General features: G+C 46.7%; 1 protein-coding gene across 1 annotated transcript in view; it reads right to left on the reverse strand.

The window, feature by feature from the left end:
• Plxnc1 (plexin C1) overlaps nucleotides 1-20,504 on the reverse strand; it is a 152,530-nt gene that overhangs the window by 125,564 nt on the left and 6,462 nt on the right. Inside the window, exon 2 of the mRNA XM_038314540.1 lies at nucleotides 3,891-4,031. Coding sequence (XP_038170468.1) covers nucleotides 3,891-4,031 — 141 coding nt within the window. The remainder of the gene's footprint in view (nucleotides 1-3,890; nucleotides 4,032-20,504) is intronic.

The following is a 20,504-nucleotide window of genomic DNA, read 5'->3' on the forward strand; positions in this document are numbered from 1 at the left end:
AAAGCTCAGATGCTTCCACTCTGCCCTTGAGATAAGGAGAATATTCCACAGGCCCAGAGTCAGCCCAAAGGAATCCGAATCACATGGCAGAGTCTTCCACAGTTGGAGAACGCGACGGCATGTGTTCCTACGACGGCATACCCCATGTGACACATGCCGTGTGGATTTCCAAACACTGAGTTCAGAGTCTGCACACTTTTCTGCCAATTTCAGTGGAGATGCTGGCAATGTTTAAAAAAAAAAATCGGAGAGGACGTGGAATGGGGAAACGATGGGGGTGGGGTGGGCATGACTTGCTGTGTGACCACAAAACACCTGCTGAGAAATTGGTAGGGTAGGACCTGCAAGTTCCACATTTCTTCAGTTCCCCTACAATTTTTCAAAGGCAGAAGGAGGGCAATAAAGACACTGGCAGACCATAAAGTCTCCAGGTTTCTCACGGTCCATTGCTGAAATATTACCTCTGGAAGTAGTGCCATCTCCCTGGAGTGGAGGGGCGGGTTGAGGTAGGGGGATCTCTAAAGACTTTTTTTTTAAAATTGATCCAGTATCTAGGCACAAGTTCAAAACTGTGTTCCCGCATAACAGAACATGATAGAGCTATTTAAAAATACTGTTTACAAAGGGTTGCAGCAGCATCTTAACAGAAGCCTCTTTGCTCATTAGCTGAAGAAGGATGCAGAACTGGATAGGGGCTGACCTCAACTAAGCAAAAAAAGAATCCAAAATGCTGACAGCAGTTGCCTCTATATGACGCAATTAAGGATCATTTTTTTTCTTTGCCTTCCTCTCCGCCCCAACCCCTCAACCCTGCAACGTGAGACTACAGTTCTTTCACAAGCAGGAAAAAAAAAATATATTTAAATAGCATGAGGTTTAAAATGGCACCAAATTATATTAAAACTCCATGAGGTTTGCAGAGATTTAAGAAGTCGGGTCTTTGCTGGTGGTGGTAAAAACAGCAACTGGCTGCCGGATGCCAGCCTCACACTCAGCCAGGCATATACTACGGTGCCTGGCACATGTCAAAATGCCTTCGCCTCTTGATCACTGCGAAACTGATGAGTCAGGCTGTGGGTGAGCCAAGCCCTTTCTTCTCCCTCTCCTCCCACTGTTTGCATCAGGATGGGCTTTGTTTTCTTTTTTTTTTTTTTTTTTTTTTGCCACTCATTAGTACTTCCACATTACAGCTCAGAAGCCGACCATGTGTCTCTCAGTGTTCATCTTCTCTAACAGTTCTGGAGACAAGTGAGACAAGACAGAAGTGAGGTGCATCTGAATAGAGGAATCTAGGAGTTATCTGTGCCTGATCCTGTCTTTTTTTTGGGGGGGGGGAGTACAGCCAAGAATCTGCACATGGGATACAAGAGGGAGTCTAAAGGAAACTCCCATACTGGTCATGTGCTGGGCTTTCACCCCTCACAACCTCCTGCTTTGGGAGGGAACTATCCCAGGAGACAGTAGGGACAGGTGTTGATCCTCAAAAAGTAAACCAGGGTCAGGTGAGAGGTCCCCTCAACCACAGAAACCCCAGTAGGCCTGGGATCCCCTCCAACACACTCTCTACTTTCTGAGAACCCTCCAAGGGAAGAGCCTGGAAGCTGGGGCTCAGGCTGCAAGGTCCCTGTAGCTGGGGGATATGACTCCAGCCTCTGAAGTTGTCCCAAGTTCAAATCCCTGCACTGCCCTTTTGCAACTTTGGCCAGTCACTCAGCAACTCTAGGCCTCCATGCTGCTTCTTGTAAATTGGGGTTGTGAGAGCTGAATTAGTTAGAGGCAGAGGTAGAGGGACTTCACATGTGGGAAACACCATAAAGTGTTAAGTCACAAATGAAAACAAAATGCCAATCTATCCTTCTTAACTGAACCCTACAGATGGGGGTGTTAAAGTGGTACCCCATATCCTGAGGACAGGGGGACTAAGTCTCAGCTGCCTCTCCATTAGTAACAGCATGAAGCTGCAGCTTGGTCCCAACCCCTGGCTCCCAGCAAGCCTGAAGTGGACAGCTACACACGAATGGCTGAATTGAACCCACAGGACAGGGAAGCCAGGCCATCCCCTGGGGAGCTATTTATAGGCAAGTCTTCCTTCACCTCCAATCCGCCACGTGACAGGCTGGTATGCTCAGCTTGGGGAAACAGTGCTCTTGTCAAAACACTTGTCAAAAACATCCCAAATCTGAAGAGATAATTGGAAAGGAGACCCAGGAAGGATGGATAGAAATTTCTTCTGCGGGGGTAATGGGCCTGATTGGCCTAACCGGGTTAGAATGTCCACGGGCATCCCTGGGTGAGAAGTGTGCAATGATTGGTGTGCGTCTACATCTCCTTTTCCCAGGAAATGAAGCTAGCACAGCAGGAAGGATGATCGATGTATATTTAAAAAGAAGGTATATACAAACAAATCCCCTCCCACATGTTACTGGGTTTACTCCAAAGGAAACAAAGGCAATCAAATGCCTACCCGGCACTCGGCACCATGTCAGACTGAGGGGATTCATGGCCCCTTTTACAAGAAGCTTAAAATCCAGTTGGCAGGGCAAATGTGAACCAGAGAGGCTAGGTACCAAGGCACGACCTCAGTAGCAAGTCAACGATGAGGCTGGTAGTGAGTAGCTCGGGAGACAGGGAGAACGAGATGCTTCCAAGGACACCATCCAAGAGAAGGTGGGGTTTGGGCCAAATACAGAGGGCTCAGCATAGGCTGGGGGTAAGGTATGATCGAAGTGTGGACACAGGGGGACATATACAAGCTTGGTTGGAGGAAGGCTATGGGTGCAAAGACAGAGTCCCAGGCCATCAGAGATGGAAATGATTCTTTTTTTCCTAGCTTGTCTGGTATAATCTCATTTTACAGCTGGAGAGATGGCGGCTAAGAGAGGCTAAGTGATCCGCCTGAAGGCACAGCTGGCCGAAGAGGGACAGAAGCTGGCAAAACAGACCCGCCAGCATTCAATTAAGAATCTGCGCTGAGTGTCAACTGACCGGCTGCCCAGAGGGGTCAAAGCCGCGTCTAGGGTGAACGACACAGTTCCTAGCAATGTCACTGGAGGCCACCCGAGACATGCAGTTCATGCTGCTGATGACACTAACAAGAGGATCATGGGAGGATTTCAGAGGAGTCCCTTGGTGGATCTGTTGGCTTTCTCCTCCACGTGTCCGTTCCCCCAGGTGATTAAAAAAAAAAAATCCTCAACTTGACCAGGGACCATCTATATGGTGGGGGAAATGGTCCCTATGAGATGCAAGTCCAGGGGAGTCTCAAAGAATTTCAGATTTCCAACCTCTCCTTGGCATATGTGGGTACAAAGGACAGAAAGCAAACCCCCTCTGTGGGTGGTGAGTGGGCTGGGGAGGTGGGAGAGGGCACGCCTGTTTTTCTTCTTCTTCTTTTCAAGCCTGTAATCACTCATCTCTTTGAAGTTGTGAGAAATCAGGTGCTTTGTACATTTCCCGTGTAAAGGAGTGAGAACTCAAAGGTTAAATGTCTCAGGAAGTTTGAGTCAGGGACGGGGTAAGGCCCGACCCGCATTCATCCCACCCAGCAGCCATGAGTAAGGAAAGGACCCCTGCGTGGTTCAATCCCAGAGTGCAGGCGTCTGGTGCCTCATCGCAGGCTGAGGGCGGTGGAGGGGGGGGGGGGGGGGGGGGGGGGTGGGGGTGGGGACACAGGGACTACATACAGATTCCTAAAATTTCCTCCATGAAATTTTATGAAAAATTTCATTAAAAAGTCTTTTCATGGCAGGGGTCTCTATGGCATTAACGAAGCAATCTTAGGGGTACGGTCTCGTGTAGAACTCAGGAGCAGGATGGAAAAATTAAAAACAGACAGGCAGCAAGTGAAGCTTTTTAAAAGGAGACATCTGAAGAACCACAGAGAAACCAACCTTAAGTAACTGGCCGTCTCCAGTCCCCAGGAACAGGACAGTCCTGTTCATCACCATGGTGCCGTAAACGGACGTCAGGTCAGAGTGGATCAACGTAGACGATGCAATTGGCTGGACCTGCTCGGGCCGGTCCTCATCTTTCTGCACAGAAATAAACAAATAAGGGGAAAAAAAAAAACGATCATTTTTTTTAAACTTAAGTACTTCTCTTCATACTGCTAAAATACCACTCAGGAGCTCTTAGGACGTTTGCATTTCTGAACCCTAGATACATTCCCTTCAGCGGGATCCTTGGGAACAGCTTTCACCGCTTCCTCTGCCAACTCACCATGCTGGCCCGAGCCAGGGAAAATGACGTGCAGAACTGAGTATTCACACTTACTGGTTGCCAGCACTGAGCTGGCCATCCACGCCACATGCCTCACACACACACACACACACACACACACAGTTTGATCTATATAGCAGAGTTCTACATTATTGCCAGGAGAGAACCCATTTCTGGATCCGGGCCGGACGCCGGACTGGACGCCGGGTTCATTCTGAGATGAACAATAACATAGCTCATGTTAGCTAGGCATGGGCTTCCATGACTGGCTCAGACTACCCTATTGGGTAGCAGGAGACTATCAGTAGGCCTCCGGAGGGGAGGGATTCTGATAGTGCACCATGAAGCCTAAAGACTAATACAGAGGGCAGAAGGCAGCTAGAGCTGGGGTGGGTGGTAAGACATAGTGACCCAGCTAATGAGGAACTGAGTAGGACTGGACCCCGATCTAACGCCCGCTAAAGGGGAAGTGAAAAGCGCAAGCCCTCAACCTAAACGCATTTCAATTGTCAGCCTCTGAGCACATGGAATCACATGCTTGCTCCTGCTCATTAAATAAAGGCCCCCTTTCAACCTGGGACCCAGAGAGTGTCAAGCAAAATGTCTTTCCCTTTTTGTTTAAAAGGAATGAAGGGCCCCATGCTGCTTCCTGCCTCCAACGACAGGAAGCTGAGTTTGTTCCACAAATCTCTGGAAGATAGGGAGCTGAGAGAGAGGAGCACCGTTGCCCAGTGCAGCTTCTGAACACAGTGTGATAGCACACTTTATCTGCCAGAGCCCGGTTCCCAACTGTACTATGGTTTTCAAAGACACATTTAAATTCCAGCCAATGAAACAGCCGACAAACATCAGTAAGCATCGTAGTGGCTCCTGAATTGGGACTGTTTGGGGGGTGGAGAGGTGGACAGGGGGAGCCCAAGACTTATTAACTTCATTATATTATTGCCAACAGTGTTTATGTCTTTCAATTTATGTCTTATTAAATATTCATTCTTTTTAAACCCACCAAGTTTCATTAACATCTAAACTAAATGGATTCATGGACTAAATTGATTTCAGAAGGCTTTAAAGTACCATCGATACTTCTTTGTTGACACTGTCCTGTGAGCTAGGATAGCATCCTTCAATACCCCATCACCTTTTCAAGGAAGGAATGTCATAACCTAAGAGAGGACTCATATGCATAAAATGTTCTATAGTGAACTCCCTGAAAGGAGATTTTTGGAATGCCCATTAGAGATTGATGTTTCCCATGAAAAGACAGTATATCTCGTGTGGTTAGGGAAGGTGAGGAGCTATCCTGTTAAAACTGAAGGGAAAAAGATCTCTGAGGATCTGGGGACTGGAACAATAGGCTACTGTTTAGATAAGGAAGCCTCATGATATGAGTAGAAAAAAACATTGGATGACCTTTAAGTTAATAAAAAAAAAAAAGGAAAGAAAATCCCCACATACACATGACACATCCTGACTTAAAATAAAACCAGAACTGACCAAATGTAAGGTCAATTTATTGTGCTTATTATTTTTTTTTATGAAATTTTTGAGTGTCACAAGGCTAAGTCAGGGAATCAGGCAACATTTCCGAGCTTCTAGAATGTTCTCACACTACTCTTATTTTTTGAATAGTGGACTATGCTTCTTGTCATCTCACAACAGAAAAAGGGTAAAGGCTATGGCATTATGGGTTATCTCTAAGTACCAAATGGGACTGGAGTCTTAGGTCTGGTTTGCAAAAGGAACCAAATAGCTGTGTGTCTATTCTGGTAGGCCATGAAGACTGATATCATGGGAGGCCTTTGTTGAGGCTGAGGCTGGGTGAGATATCCTGCTTGCCAAAGATTGGTCCCAAATCACATAGGCTGGTCAGAAGCTAAAGGGGAACAAGGGGGAAATTGTTCCCTGTTGTGATGGGAGCCGCGGGGCTGCTTCCCACCACCGGGCTAGCTTTACCCGAAATAATGACACTGAAACTGCATTCTTTTAAACACTGCCTGGCCGGGCGGTGGTGGCGCACGCCTTTAATCCCAGCACTCGGGAGGCAGAGGCAGGCGGATCTCTGTGAGTTCGAGACCAGCCTGGTCTACAAGAGCTAGTTCCAGGACAGGCTCCAAAGCCACAGAGAAACCCTGTCTCGAAAAACCAAAAAAAAAATAAAAATAAAAAAAAAAATAAAAAAAATAAACACTGCCTGGCCCGTTATCTGTAGCCTCTTATTGGCTAACTCTCACATCTTGACTAACCCATATTTAGTAATCTGTGCAGCACCACGAGGTGGTGGCTTACCAGGGGAGATCTTAACCTGCGTCTGACTCAGAGAGGAGAGGCATGGCGACTGCCTGAGGCATCTGCCTGACTCTGCTTTCTTTCTCCCACAATTCTGTTCTGTCTACTCCTCCTACCTAATTTTCTGTCCTATTAAAGGGCCAAGGCAGTTTATTAATCAATGAAAGTAACACATAGACAGATGACCCTCCTCCATCAGTTCCCAGATTACAATCTCCTGTGTCCTAGTGTTGCCCTCTACCTTCTGACCTCTTCCCAAAAGATGTAGTCTTCCAAACTAAGCCCTAGACCATTAGCACAGCTACGTGGCACAGCCATTCAACCAGTGCCGTTGTCACACTCGAGAGCCTGGTGGGATGAAACGCCACCTGGGACGAGCCTGTCTTTGAACTCAATCCTTAGTCATTGAATGACCTGGGTGACTTATTTAATCTGTCCGGGAGTTGGCTTTCTCTACTATCTGACTGGCAGGCTAGTGGTGGTGAGGAACTCACAAGTACTGGTGCACTAGGTAGTACGAGTAACACTACCTAGTACACCAGGAGCCACAGTGTGCTGTATGACATCCATTTTAGCACCTTCCCTGACAAAAGTGGCACAGGACCGCGGACCTATGTTGAGCCTGGATCCTGTTATCCTCTAGCTGAGTTACTTTAAACCCATTGTTTTAGCCACTAGATCAGCCATTCTCAACCTGGGGGCCACAATCCTTTTGGGGTCACCTATCAGATATTTACATTATGATTCACAACAGTGGCAAAATTACAGTCAGGAAGCAGCGATGAAGTCATTTTAGGGTTGGGGGGGGTCACTACAGCATGAAGGACTGTATTAAAGGGCCGCAGCATCAGGAAGGTTGAGAACCACTGCTCTATAGCATGGAAGGGTTGATAATAAGATTTCTTCTCAATGGTTGTTACAAGGACTAAAGGAGCTGGCGGACAAGTCTCAGGAGAGTTTGGTAAAGCATCTGTCACACAGGAGAACCGGTGAGCTATGCTTGCCATCATTGTTTGGAGATGCAAACGGGTACTACCACACCCACGGCCGTTGTTTCTACCATCTTTGCCAAAAGGCCTCAAAAATGTTCTTCAGATCACCACAAGCTAAGCTGGCAGAAACCGCAATCAGCCCAACCAAATGGCGATTTCAGCCACCACTGCCAGACACTTGCTCTCCTACGTCATGGACGTCATGGAAGTGTGGGTTCACTCCCAGTGAGATACCAGGCACTCGTCGGAAGGGTTCCTAGGACTAGTTAGTTATCCTAGAACAGAAAACTCTGAGGGGAAGCCTTGGCCTCTTTCTCACTCCTCCCCCTGAAATACAGTTGCATGATGTAGAGAATGTATAAAATGTACGGGTGCATAAAAAGTGTAGAATACACATCACGTGTAGAAAAAGGAAGACATTTTGCTTCCATCAAATCCAAGATGGAGGCTGAAAACCAGCAGGCTGAGATGAGCACAGGAGAAAAGAACAGACAGACCCTAGGTTCTTGGGGGCGGAACAGACTAGGGTGACCGCAGCTGTCGCGTTAAGCCCCTGTCAATCAATTTTCTGCAAACCACGGTTTAAGAAATGAGACTCATAACTTGTTGGATCAGGCAGCGGACCAGCTGGGAGGTCCTTAGACACAGTCGGAACTTTGTAGCTAATTACGAGCCTGGAAGAAAATAGGAGGAGGCTTGGGCAACCAGAAATCACCAAGGACTGGTCCGGCTGAATAGAAATGGACTCTTTTATGCTAGAAACGCAGAAATGGCCAGGTCGCTGTGAATGGAGAAAGGAACCCTCAGAAGGTCTTTCTTAAGCTTGTTTCAGCCAATGGAAACAAAAGAAAGACGGGCCCCAGAGGAACCCCCTCACAAAAGTGAAGTTAATACCTAGGGAGTCGAGCAGAAAAGGGGGGAAAATTGTGCAGGCAGCCCCCTGTGTCCAGAAATTGTTCTTTCTCCGTTCCCCCTCTGGCCTATTTTCTCTTTTGCCCTTCTCTCCCTTTAGGGCATAATTGTTAATGTCGCTCTCAGCCCATTCTGTCTAGTTTATTATGTGTAATTTCTCTTGGAGCCCCAGCCTCTGCTTGTTCATCTATGTGTAACAAGGTTAATGCCTTGTAATGATGCTTCTGCCACTTCTGCCTTTCATGGAAAAAAAAAATCCAATCTCGATTTAGCTCCAAGCCTTGCCGCCCTTTGGGCTTTCTTGGTTCCCTTGGCGTTGTCGTCCCTTCTGCTTCTCCTTCCTGCCATGTCTAACCATGACCACACGCCCACGGCCTAGCCCTCGCCGAGGGGAAAACTTCTCTCAGTCAGAGGGAAAAGGGCCCTTGACTCAAATGATGTTTAGACTGAAAGACAGAGGTTTGGCCGCAACACAGCAACCTGGGATGGGGGTGGGTGAGTGACAATGGACGTACTTCCGTGTGTGTGTGTGTGTGTGTGTGTGTGTGTGTGTGTGTGTGTGTGTACTCAGGTCAGGAGTACACAGGGAGCAGGGAGCATATCCAAAAGCAATAGGCTTGCCTTTCTTTACGGCGACTTCTAGCCATTTTGTTGCCAGTAAACACCACAGTCGTATTCCATGCAACTCCAGGGGCCACCAAGCCACGAGTTCCAGGGTGTGCAAGGCAAAGGGCAGCCTTAGCTTTGTCTCCACATGTGAGCAATGATGCCACATGAGGTACCCGATGACGTTTCTGTGGTAAGAGATACAGGAAATGTCCACAAAGCTGGGCCTCCAACGTTGGGCACCAAGAGAGAGTGGAGTGTTTCACTCAAACCCATTGTTAGGAAGACTTCCAATTGCTGGGTTTTCCTTCTAAGACAAAAGAGAGTGCCAGCTGGCGCTTATTAATTTCTCAGGCTGATAAGATGCCCTCTTGAGCCGCTCATTTTATATTCTGTTCCCGGGGGTTACCCTGGTTTTCAAACAATGCCTCCGCCGTTTGCTATGTGTGACTCACCAGGGAGCCACTTGCAGTTAGGAAAACTCTGCATCCAAGTTCTGGTCCCTGCTCTACACTTACAGCCGGCTGGACTGGGGCAAGGGGGCTCCTCGAGGTCACCACACTGTACAATGGACACATCCCATGCCCTGCCTAATCCCAGCATCGCCATGAGAATCAAATGACATCATAAGCATGACAATCATTCGGAAATCATCTTCATCAAGCTAAAAAAATGTGGGAAAAAAAAGCTTTCACTCGAGATGAAGGCTGCCCATGACCCACCTACTCTTCTGGAATATGTATTAATTGGGTCTGACTATGTTTATGGCATCAGTGAGACCATCCGAAGGGGAAAATTTACACAGGGATTCTAATTCATAGGAAAAGCACAACGTGTGCAGGAGGTTGATGCAGTAAGAGGGGAGTTGAGGGGCAGAAGTGGGTGACACTGTCTCTGGGTATAGCTCACCTGGGGAGGGCACTGGAAAGATGCGTGTATTTCACACGGGCTCTTCCATTCTTCCCTGTGTCCTCCACCTCCTAATCCCACCTGATGCTCCAAGACCTTTATCCTTCTTCCTTCCTGCTTTCTGTTCCTGTTTCACCCCCATCTCAATCTCTTTCCTTCCCTCTGACCGATTTCAGCAAAAAATACTTTTGAAAAGACAGCTAAAACCATTCCCCCTAGTGTTGGGAGTGGCAAGTTCCAGCATCTCTCTCCTGATCCACTACTCTCTCTCCCTTATAACCACAGCCTGTCCTGCATCCATCATCTCCCTCCTGGTCCACTGGTCTCTCCCTTATAACCACAACCTGTCCTGCATCCCACAATCAAGGTGCTCTTTAAGACAAATTTGACACTTGCTCAACATTCTTTATTGTTGCACACCTAACTACACTTAGAATATACCCATGCCAGACAGTGGTGGGCCACGCCCTTAATCCCAGCACTCTGGGAGGCAGAGGCAGGTGAATCTCTGTGAATTTGAGGTCAGTCTGGTCTACGGATCAAGTTTCGGGACAGCAGAGCTACACAAAAGAACCCTGTCTCAAAAAAAAAAAAAAAAAACAAAACAAGAGAATTACACCTATTTGACTCCCAGACCCCGCCTGAGCTGGCCCCTTGGCTACGGTGGACTTAGCACTTAGCTCTCTTCCTTCAAGCTGGTTTTGTTTCCATAGCAACTTTATTTCAGAAGTAGGCATTACCACCTTTCTACCGTAGGGTCTCGCCACACACTATTTTTTCTGCTTCTTCTCCTTCAGTCCCTTTTGGACTCGCTCATTTAAATCTTTCAGGTTTGAAGTGAATTTTTCACCTACACAGGAGCTTGACTCTCCCGACTCCCACCCCAGTTGTTACTCGGAACCACGGCATTCGGCTCATTTCCTTCAGAACACCTATAATTGTTTTCTAAGTTGTATTTATTGTCTATCTCCCAGAAGACTCTCGGCTCCACCGCCGTTTGTCTTTTTCTACTTTTGAAAGCAAGCTCAACCTCAGCATCTAACTCATAGTAAGTTGTCAATAAATGTTTATTGGATTAATAAACAAACACACGGATCGATGTTTGAATACTTCTGATCAATATCTCATCAGGCAACTATGGAACATTGCTAAGTAGGCTTAATCATTACAGAGTTCTTCAACTGAGCCAAGATCTGTCCCTTGCAAACAGCGGGTCTCGGTTCTGCATCGGGGGGCAAGAGTGAACTCTACCACTCCACACATTCCGTCGTCAGGGATCCTGGCCTTCTCAAATCTCATAGCCACAGTCCATCAATAACACATAAGAGACAGCTTCTGGATCTATTGGCTTCTTAATCCATAGACAGCCTACTGACTGAGAATATTACTATTTAAAATGTCTCTAAATCTGGTTATGGTAGGGCACATCGGTATTTCCAGTATCCAGGAGGCTTAGGGAGAAGGATCGTGGATTAGGGCAAGCCTGGGCTACATTTCAAGTTTTAAGGTAGGCAAGGCTGTACAGACACTGCACCTCAAAACAACAACACGTAAACAGCACCAACAACAAAATAATAAAGTGATTTGGCTCTAAGAGTGGAACAAACGCTCTCAACAAAATACAAAATAAAGAGCAGGAGATCAATCCCCAGGATCCATGTGCGGAAGAAGCAAACTGATTTCTGAAGGTTATCTTGTGGCTTCCACGTGTGAACCATGGAATGCTCATGCGCACACACACACACACACACACACACACACAAAATAAACAAATTAATATAAAATAAAGAATGGAGTATTAAAGGGAATGCAAGAGGTGCTTTAACATATGCTTTTATGAACATAGCTCTATTATTTATGAGTTGTGAGACTTTAGGTAGTCATTTCTCTTCTCTGTGTTTTCTTCATCCATCCTTCTACCCATCCATCTATCTGCTCATCCATCCATCCATCTGTTCATCCATCCATCCATCTGCTCATCCATCCATCCATCTGCTCATCCATCCATCCATCCATCATCCACCCATCCATCCATCCACCCACCCATTCACTTGCCATTGGCTAAATGTCTGATCTATACAATGCATATAGGAGTAAGCTCATAGGCAAAATAAGTCAACCAAGTAAGCTTTGCCACAAAATGAGATGCTTTACATTTCATATTATGGTTTCTCAAACTTAAACGAATGGTTTGGAGTGGACAGAACTCAAGGAACCCAGGAGATACAGTGGGAGGCAGGCGCATCTTTATTTCAGCAAGCTCTAACTGAAGCAGCGCTTCCCTTCATTTTGGATGCAGGCCACAGTAGCATTAAATGAAGCCATGCCTTTGTCACCAAAAGAAATCAGATATTTTCATATCATTTCATAGTTGCTGCCGATATCTCAAAATATCATTTAGGCTCATCTCTACTTTGAGATTATGGTGGTTACTGCTGCTAGATCTTGCTGTTGAATGTGTTAAGATATATTACTATACAACGATATATTTGTACAGCAATATAATCGGTTTATTTGGCAGCCCAAATTATTTGATGCATTAAAAATAGGCTTAGGAGCTATGGGTTTCATCAGAGGCCCGCTGCACAAGACTAAGGCAAGGGCTAAGAAAAAAAAATATTGCAGAGTATGGGGTCCTGACACAAGGTGACACCCGCTGCTGCCAGCTGCTTCAGGCCTCCCCCATCCTATTGCCTCAGAGAAGCATGGGTCAGTACTTGGAATCCAATTCTTAAAAGGGGTCACCGTGGCAGAGAGGAGCCTTCAGGGGAGGCCAATGAGCAATGATGAGGAACAGCTGGTGTGTTAGATAACATGCTTCTTCAACCAGGTCGGGGGTAGGGAGGCTCCGACAAGGAATTCCGCCTTACTGAGCAGGAAGTCCCCAGAAACACCCTTTCCCTTCACACTGCCTGGCTTCTCCTATTCCAATAAACACAGCCCCATCATCAGCACATCTTGGAAGCCTTTATCTCTCAATGCTCTCTACTACTGTCTTCTCCATTAGATGAAGACCCTTTTCTCAGCAGTTCGCAGTCTCTTACTGAGGGCTCACTCACTGTGTGTGTAAGGTAGCCTCGCAGGAAACAAAGATCAACTAGCCAGGCCACTCCCCTTGCTGTGGCTGGAATGCATCCTCCAAAAATCCATCTGTTAGAACGGAATCCCCACATCCACACGCGATTAGTATTTGAAAGTGGGGACCTTTGGAGGTCATTAAGATTAGATTGCACTGGGACTGGAGAGATGGCTCTTGCAGGAGAACTAGGTTCAATTCCTAGCTCCCCCCCAGCAGCTCACAACAATCAGTAACTCCAGGTTCAGGGGGTCTGATGCCCTCTTCTGGCCTCCACAGACATTGCACACACATGGTACACAGACCTACATGCAGACAACCCACGAACACCAAAAAAAAAAAAACTGAAAATAAATCTTTTCTGCAGAAGGATGGCATTAGTGACTTTCAACAGATATCTGAGCTGCACTTCTTTTTCTTGCCATGTCACCCCCTGTGTTGAGAAGCCAGGCGGCGGTGGCGCACGCCTTGAATCCCAGCACTTGGGAGGAAGAGGCAGGCAGATCTCTGAGTTCAAGGCCAGCCTGGTCTACAAGTGCTAGGTTCCAGGACAGGCTCCAAAGCTACAGAGAAATCCTGTCTCAAAAAAGGAAGAAAAAAAAGAAAAAAAAAGAGAGAGAGAGAGAGAGAGAGAGAGAGAGAGAGAGAGAGAGAGAGAGAGAGAGAGAAAGAAAGAAAAACATGATGTGACAAGGTCATCTCCAGATGCCAGGACCATGCCAACAGACTTCCCAGCCTCCAGGACCCTGAGCCAAATCAACTTCCCTTCTTTCACTCAGGGCGCACGCAGTCCCAATAGGGCTGAGCGGGCCAAACAGAGCCTGGCACATTCCAAGTTTTAGGGAGGAGCAGGTTCCACTTCCTAAAATATATTGCCGATGCCTGTTTCATCATTCTTTCTGAATGTCCCAAAGGCATCCAGAAACCAGCAGCACTTAAAGTCATTTTCAAATAGGGCTGCCGACAGTTTTCAAAACCACTTCTTAATAGTCTATTGCATTCCCACCCACCTTTCTACACTCACGGTTGGAACTCAGTTTAGGTCCTCTTTATCCCCCCCCCCCCCCACTGGCTCATGACAATAAGTAAGAATCCATCTGCGTCCTCCCTGTCTCCACTCTTGACCGGAAGCAGCATCATTATTTCTGTCCCAGCAATACTGTAAGAGCATCCCGCAGGCTTCCCTGCTTCCACAGGGCCAGCCATTCCCCACAGGCCAGCCATTACTTAGGAATTCAAATCCAGTCATTTCACTTCCCTTCAAAAGCTCTCCTAGGCTTTGGGAAGAAAATCTAATCTCTTCCCACAGCCTAGGGGTTCTGTTGGCTGGGCTGCAGATTCCTTCTACAGACTCCCCTCGCTTCCTCCCACCCTCAGCCACCCTCACAGTTTGCCCTCGCCACTGGCCAAGTCTTTTTCCCATGAGCACTTGCGCTCAGGTTTGCCCGCAAAGCGCAGACCCAGCTATGGCTAGGGGAGCTCTTAAGGAGCCTTGAACTTTCCCTAATTCACCCTCCCCACCACGTATCTGTTTTACCTCCCCTCTACACACACACACAGTTAACAATGTATCACCGTCCCCCCTCATCTGCAAACTGGGAGTGGAAACATTCCTTACTTTGTTAAATTATGGTAAGGATTAAGGGAATAATACTAATTAAGAATAAGAATTAAGAATACTGGATAAGTATTCAGAGCAATGCTATATGATGGCTGTTTAGGTTTTAGCTATCATTTTCGTGTAAAAATACCTATTTGTTACACATTTATTGTCTTCCCTATTTACGGCTGACAGAAGCGGTTTCACACGCTCCTGACCCCTGTATATAAATTCAAGAAATAACCGATCTGAACCAATGGCTGTTCTTGTAATCGGCTGCTTTACCCACGTTATCTTGAGTGATCTTTTGCGACCACACTGAGGTTGGGTATGCTTCTAAACCACTTTCTGCTTCTTGCAGCCTCCGTCCTGGTCTCCTTACCCAGCTCAGCAGAAATTCCTGAGATGACGCAGGTGTGTGCGTGGTGGGGCGGGGGCAAGCCGTAGGATCTAGAGACTTTGCAACCTGCTTCACCTAGCACCCCTGAACTTGGCAAGGCTCTCTCCCGGAGCAGCAGGTCAAAGAGGACCCGCTGTTCTTTTGAACATATGGAGCTTCTGGGCAAGTGTTTATTTTAAAAAGCAAGGTCTGGAAAGTCCGAAAGCGGCCATCGGGGTAGATCTACCCACCTTTGCCTGTCTCATTAAATCCTTCGCCATCTGGCCCTGCACGCTTATTTCTGGACACTCCCCAGCCTGGGTGAGTGGCTTGCGGCTCAGAGACCCACTCAACATCTCACTGGCGCCCAAGCTGGATGCTCTCCAAAGCTCCCTTCTGCGCCTTCTTCGCTAAGCCTCAAGACACTGCTCAAGCGTCAGGCTCTGCGGCCTTCTGGGTCCTCCTGTGCTGAGGGTGACTGGCACCCATCCCTGTGGTTTCCAAGCCTCTTTCCGCCATGATACTCCAAGAGTGAGTAGCTGACCTTTCAGAGAAAGCTTGCTCTCCAGGAGAGCAGCAGTTGGCAAGCCACCACCAGTGGGCCACATCTGGCCTGTATTTTGAATGACCCAGGAACTAAGAATAGTTCTTACATTTTTAAATGATTTGAAAATATTGGGGGGGGGGGCGGGGGGGAGAATAATTCATGACAAGTAAAACTTGGAGTTCGGGTTTTCGTGTTCCTAACATTTCATAGGGACCTAGCTCTAGGAGTTTATTGATGTAGCATCCCTGGCTTCATTCACAGGACAATGTGAGGGCAGTAGCTATGATTAAGAGATTAATCATAATTAAGAGATTGAGAGTCATTTGCAATGACTAAAATATTGACAACCTGGCTCTTCACCAAAAAAAAGTTTGATGAACTCCGCGTAACAGCAGGGCTTTGGGGCTAGGATTAGCACCAAGGTCCCTAACAACTAATTTCTCTGAGAAAAGCATTGCAAGCAATAATTGAGCAGAGGAACGAACACAAAACCCAGAGCTCCTGTTGAAACACTCAGCCCCCAAACAGGGGGTTTCCATCAAACCCCTTCCCTCAGGACTCAGAGCTGGCAGAAAGAATGCAAGAGCCAGAGGGGTTGGGGGACATCGTGAAAGCAAGGCCCTCTGAACCAATAGGACTGGTGCACACATGAACTGAGAGACTGAGGCAGCATGCACAGGACCTGCGTGGGTCTGCACAAGGCGGGGTCTTAGAGCTGAGAGGACAAGTGGACGCATTTCCCCAACACTAACCCAGAAGCAATCGCCAACTCATAACCACTTTCAAATAAAAATTTAGTTTTCTCCAAGGGAGTCTCCCTGAGCTGCAGGCCCAGCAGTAGATGGACAACAGAAAATAAACCCAGCGGCCTCACCGGAGGTCCTTGTCCCATAACGTCAGGCCGTGGCTTTTTTTTTTAAATCTTATTTTATATTATATTTCTGTTTTTACTTTACATACCCTTTGTTTATATAGTATGGCTTCCAGGTTAGCGTTTTTTTGTTTTTTTGTTTTTGTTTTTAGAGACAGGGTTTCCCTGTAGTTTCTAGAGCCTGTCCTGGAACTAGCTTTTGTAGACCAGGCTGGCCTCGAACTCAGAGATCCGCCTGCCTCTGCCTCCCGAGTGCTGGGATTAAAGGCATGCGCCACCACAGCCCGGCTCCAGGTTAGTGTTTTTATTGAATTCCTAAATTTGCCAATGAGATGGGTCTGTGTCTATATTGGTTTCTTGTGCCTTTTGGAGGGCTCTTTTCCTTGTTTGTTTTAGTCATATTCCAATGCATTAGTTTTGTTTTGTCTTATTATATGTAACTTTATTTTATTATTATCTCTTAGAAGCCTGTTTGCCTTTGAGTGAGAGACAGAAAGGGGTGGATCTTGTGTGGGGGAGCAGGGAGGAACTGGGAGGTTGTAGAGGGAGAAGAAGCTAATCAGAATATATTCTGTGAGAGGAAAAAGCTATTTTTAATAAAGGGGAATCAGCTATGGTAACTGAAATATCAGTAAAATATTGAGAAAGAATCTTATAGCCAAGAAAATTTGTGAGCATATCAAATTAAACAACCAACCTACCTACCTATGGCTATTGTTCCCCTGGCTCTGATAAATGAGCCCCCATGGTGGCTTTGAGGCATCTCAGTTTTTGCTTTGCTTTGTTTTATTTTAGTTTTTGCTTGTTTGGCTGGTTGGTTTGGTTTTTTGAGACTGGGTTTCTCTGTGTAGCTCAGGCTGTCCTGAAACTCTTTGTAAACCAAGTTAGTCTTGAACTCACAGAGATCTGCCTGCCTCTACCTCCCTGAACGCTGGACTAAGGTGTGCACCGCCCCCGCCCGGCTGAGGCTTCTCAGTTTTCATGTGCCTATACATATTCAAGGAAGGAACAGTCACCAGGAAACCTTGAGATGACATCATGCTATTATAGTCAAGAGTTGGTCAGTTTGGCTCCTCCCTCATTCCTCAGGGCCTGCAGGGACCATCACGTGTTTGACTTCCTTCTGACTGGATCAAAAGTTTGCACCTGTTCTGAGGGCAGCAAGTGCCTATGTTAAACAAGTGTTCATGATGTGGTGTGAAAAGGTGGGTTGGGCTCAATCCCATCTCTTTCCTGGTGATCAGAATTAAATGCCCTAGAGACCCAGCGGCAGTTAGTAGCCAAAACAGAAGGTATTAAGATATAGGGGTCAAGCTGAGGCGTATTTAGGTAGACAAAGTGAAGGACACCTGTTTGAGGAAGCAGACGAAGCTACTTGGGAACATAGTGGGGCTGGGCCCGCAAGCTAGCACGTTAACTACGGGACCTTAGAACCTTAGAACGAGCATGCGTCATTTCCTGATGTATTGCAGACAGAGATCCTTCAAGTTGCCTTCAATTCATAGCCACCTGCAACCCCACATCTCAGGGTATCATCCTGTCTCCACGACCAATCACAGTGGTGGGGACATTCAACGTATACATAGCATTACCTACACTCCATGTAAATGCATGGATCCAGACAAGAACCATGTGTCCTAAACAGGATCCATACATACCAACGAAAGGGCAAGGCACAGAGAGGCTAACCATTTACCCAAGGTTGCATATCTGCTAAGTGGCAGCTTTGGCTCATTGACCTGACTCTGGAGATTGTACATGTAACTCTCATAAAGCACTATCTCTGCTGCTCTAAGGCCAAGCTTATCACGTGACTCCCAAGGGTTCTGTCTGTGAAACCCCTGGTTCCCTTACTTGAGCTGATGTATGCACAACTTTGCAACCAACTGTGCCCAGCTAGGATAGGCCTTGGGATTGGCACTGCACAGAAGAAAACCCTTAGGGAGCATATCTGATGTGTGGAATTGGCTCTGGTTCAGAAGGTTCTAGACATCCTCCCACATCCGAGGATAAAATGCAAATAAACTGTTGTCACGCAATGTGAAAAATCCAGTTATGAACTACAGGTTTTACGAGATTTGGAATACAGCCCCCAAAATGTTAAGGCTTTAAAAATCTGTCTAGGTAACACCTTTGAGCAAACAGGAAAGAAAATGAGTAACAGGATTAAGTGGTTACTTTTTATGGCATTTTATGGTAAAATGCAAGGGCTGAAAATGGGGAAATCCCCATCCCAAGCACCACAGTTGGAACACAGTGGAATTCACTTTCTTTTACTAAAGCATGGATGCAAATCACTTTGAAGCCTATTAAAAACACAGGTTGCCGGCTAGGAAGATAGCTTAGTGGTTAAGAGCACTGTGCTCTTCTAAAGGGCCCACATTAGATTCCCAGCACCCACACGGCAGGTAACAACCATCTGTTAACTCGAGTCCCAGGGGACCAAACACCCCCTTCTGGTCTATAGGGTCACTGCATGCATATGTTGCTCAGATACACATCCAGACAAAGCACCCATACACATAAAATGAAATAAATAAACTCTACAAACAAGCAAACCCACACATTGCCCGCTGTTCTGAGTGACAGGCCATTTCCTGGGGAGATGCCGTACATGTCTGCTCACCCCAGATGGGGAGGCCACAATGAAACAAAGGTTGTGGGACCTACCATATTTCAATTTGGTGAATCAATGAGTTTTATCTGGGTTACGTACAGGAGCAGGAAATGTATCAAAGACCCTTGTATCGCCAAAGCCCACCCCAGCAGGGGTGACAGCTCATAAAGCTGAGAACCTCGAACACAGTGCATAGCCTACAGGTAGCTCAACAGGTTGGACAGGGTCCTTTCCAAGTGACTGTGGTCTAAACCACTTCTAGGCAGCTCTGGTTTCTGCTTCTTCCAGGCAGTTGGTCTGGTCTCAGGTCTTTTTGGCAGTGCTGTTTGCCTGAGGGGGACTCTCCGTTTTTATTGTTTACACTGTCAGGGAGGGGCTTAGAGAGTCTGCTTGGTTTCAGGGACTTCCTGAAGTCATTTTGAGTTGCTTTCTGGCAGGATGGAACATTTTCATCTTCTAGAAAACTTACTCAACACCAACCGCACCCTCCACTCACCTCCAGAGTCTCTGATTTAGTAAGTCTGATGTTGGGTCCAAGAATTTATATTTTTAGCAAATTCCCAGGTGACGATGGCACTGGTGGTTCACACAACACACTTTAAGAATCACTGACCTACGCCAGGTGCATGCCTTTAATCCCAGCACTCATAAGGCAGGATCTCTGTGAGCTTGAAGCCAACAAACAGAGAATCCCTGGCCTAGAAGCCCTTCCCTCTAGAATTTAAATGCTGTTAAATCAACCACAGAAATCACAATCATGCAGGCGTCTATGATCAGCGATACCTCCCTGACAGGCAACACAAGCAGTCTGGCTACTGATTATGAACAGAGATTTTTGAGAAAAGTCAGAAAAATAAACAGAATGCCATCTAACCCAGGACTTGAAGAGAAGGGATCCTTGACACAGCAGTTATTAGGTAAAGGACAAAGTTTAAGGGGAGACATGGCAACCAGAACCAGGAAAGTCTTGCTGTTGAGTACAGCATACATTTATTTCATTTCCAGCGTGACCCTCCAGGATCCTCCTCTTGCTCATCATTCAATAGACATGTCTTAATCTCTAACTGCGTAGCTCTAGGTACTGGAGTTTTAAGAGCAAACACTTGTGAAGGTTATTTTCAGGCCCAAGTGCCAAGGACAACATTAACTAGAAACTAATGGCTGAGAAACCACACCTGGCATCAGACAGCCCTTCCAGTGGCAATAACTGTAAACTCAGAAACTCTGTTCACAGCCAAGGAGCCTCTGCTCTGCCATATCTCCAGACAGCTGGCCTTCTGGCAATTGAGCTTTGCTTGCTCCATGTAGGACAGGATGGACACCAGGACCCAGTGTCTGTAGGGACTGACTACCCACAGCAATAGTTAAAAACCCAGGTCCTAGACCCCGACCACAGAAGTTCTAAATCCTTTGCTATTTGCAAGCTAGGAACTTAACCAAAGCTCTCTCGGCTTCAATTTTCTCATCTCTAATCACCATAATAACTGAAGT

The sequence above is a fragment of the Arvicola amphibius genome, chromosome 17 (genome assembly GCF_903992535.2).
Source record: "Arvicola amphibius chromosome 17, mArvAmp1.2, whole genome shotgun sequence".
Classification (NCBI taxonomy): domain Eukaryota; kingdom Metazoa; phylum Chordata; class Mammalia; order Rodentia; family Cricetidae; genus Arvicola; species Arvicola amphibius.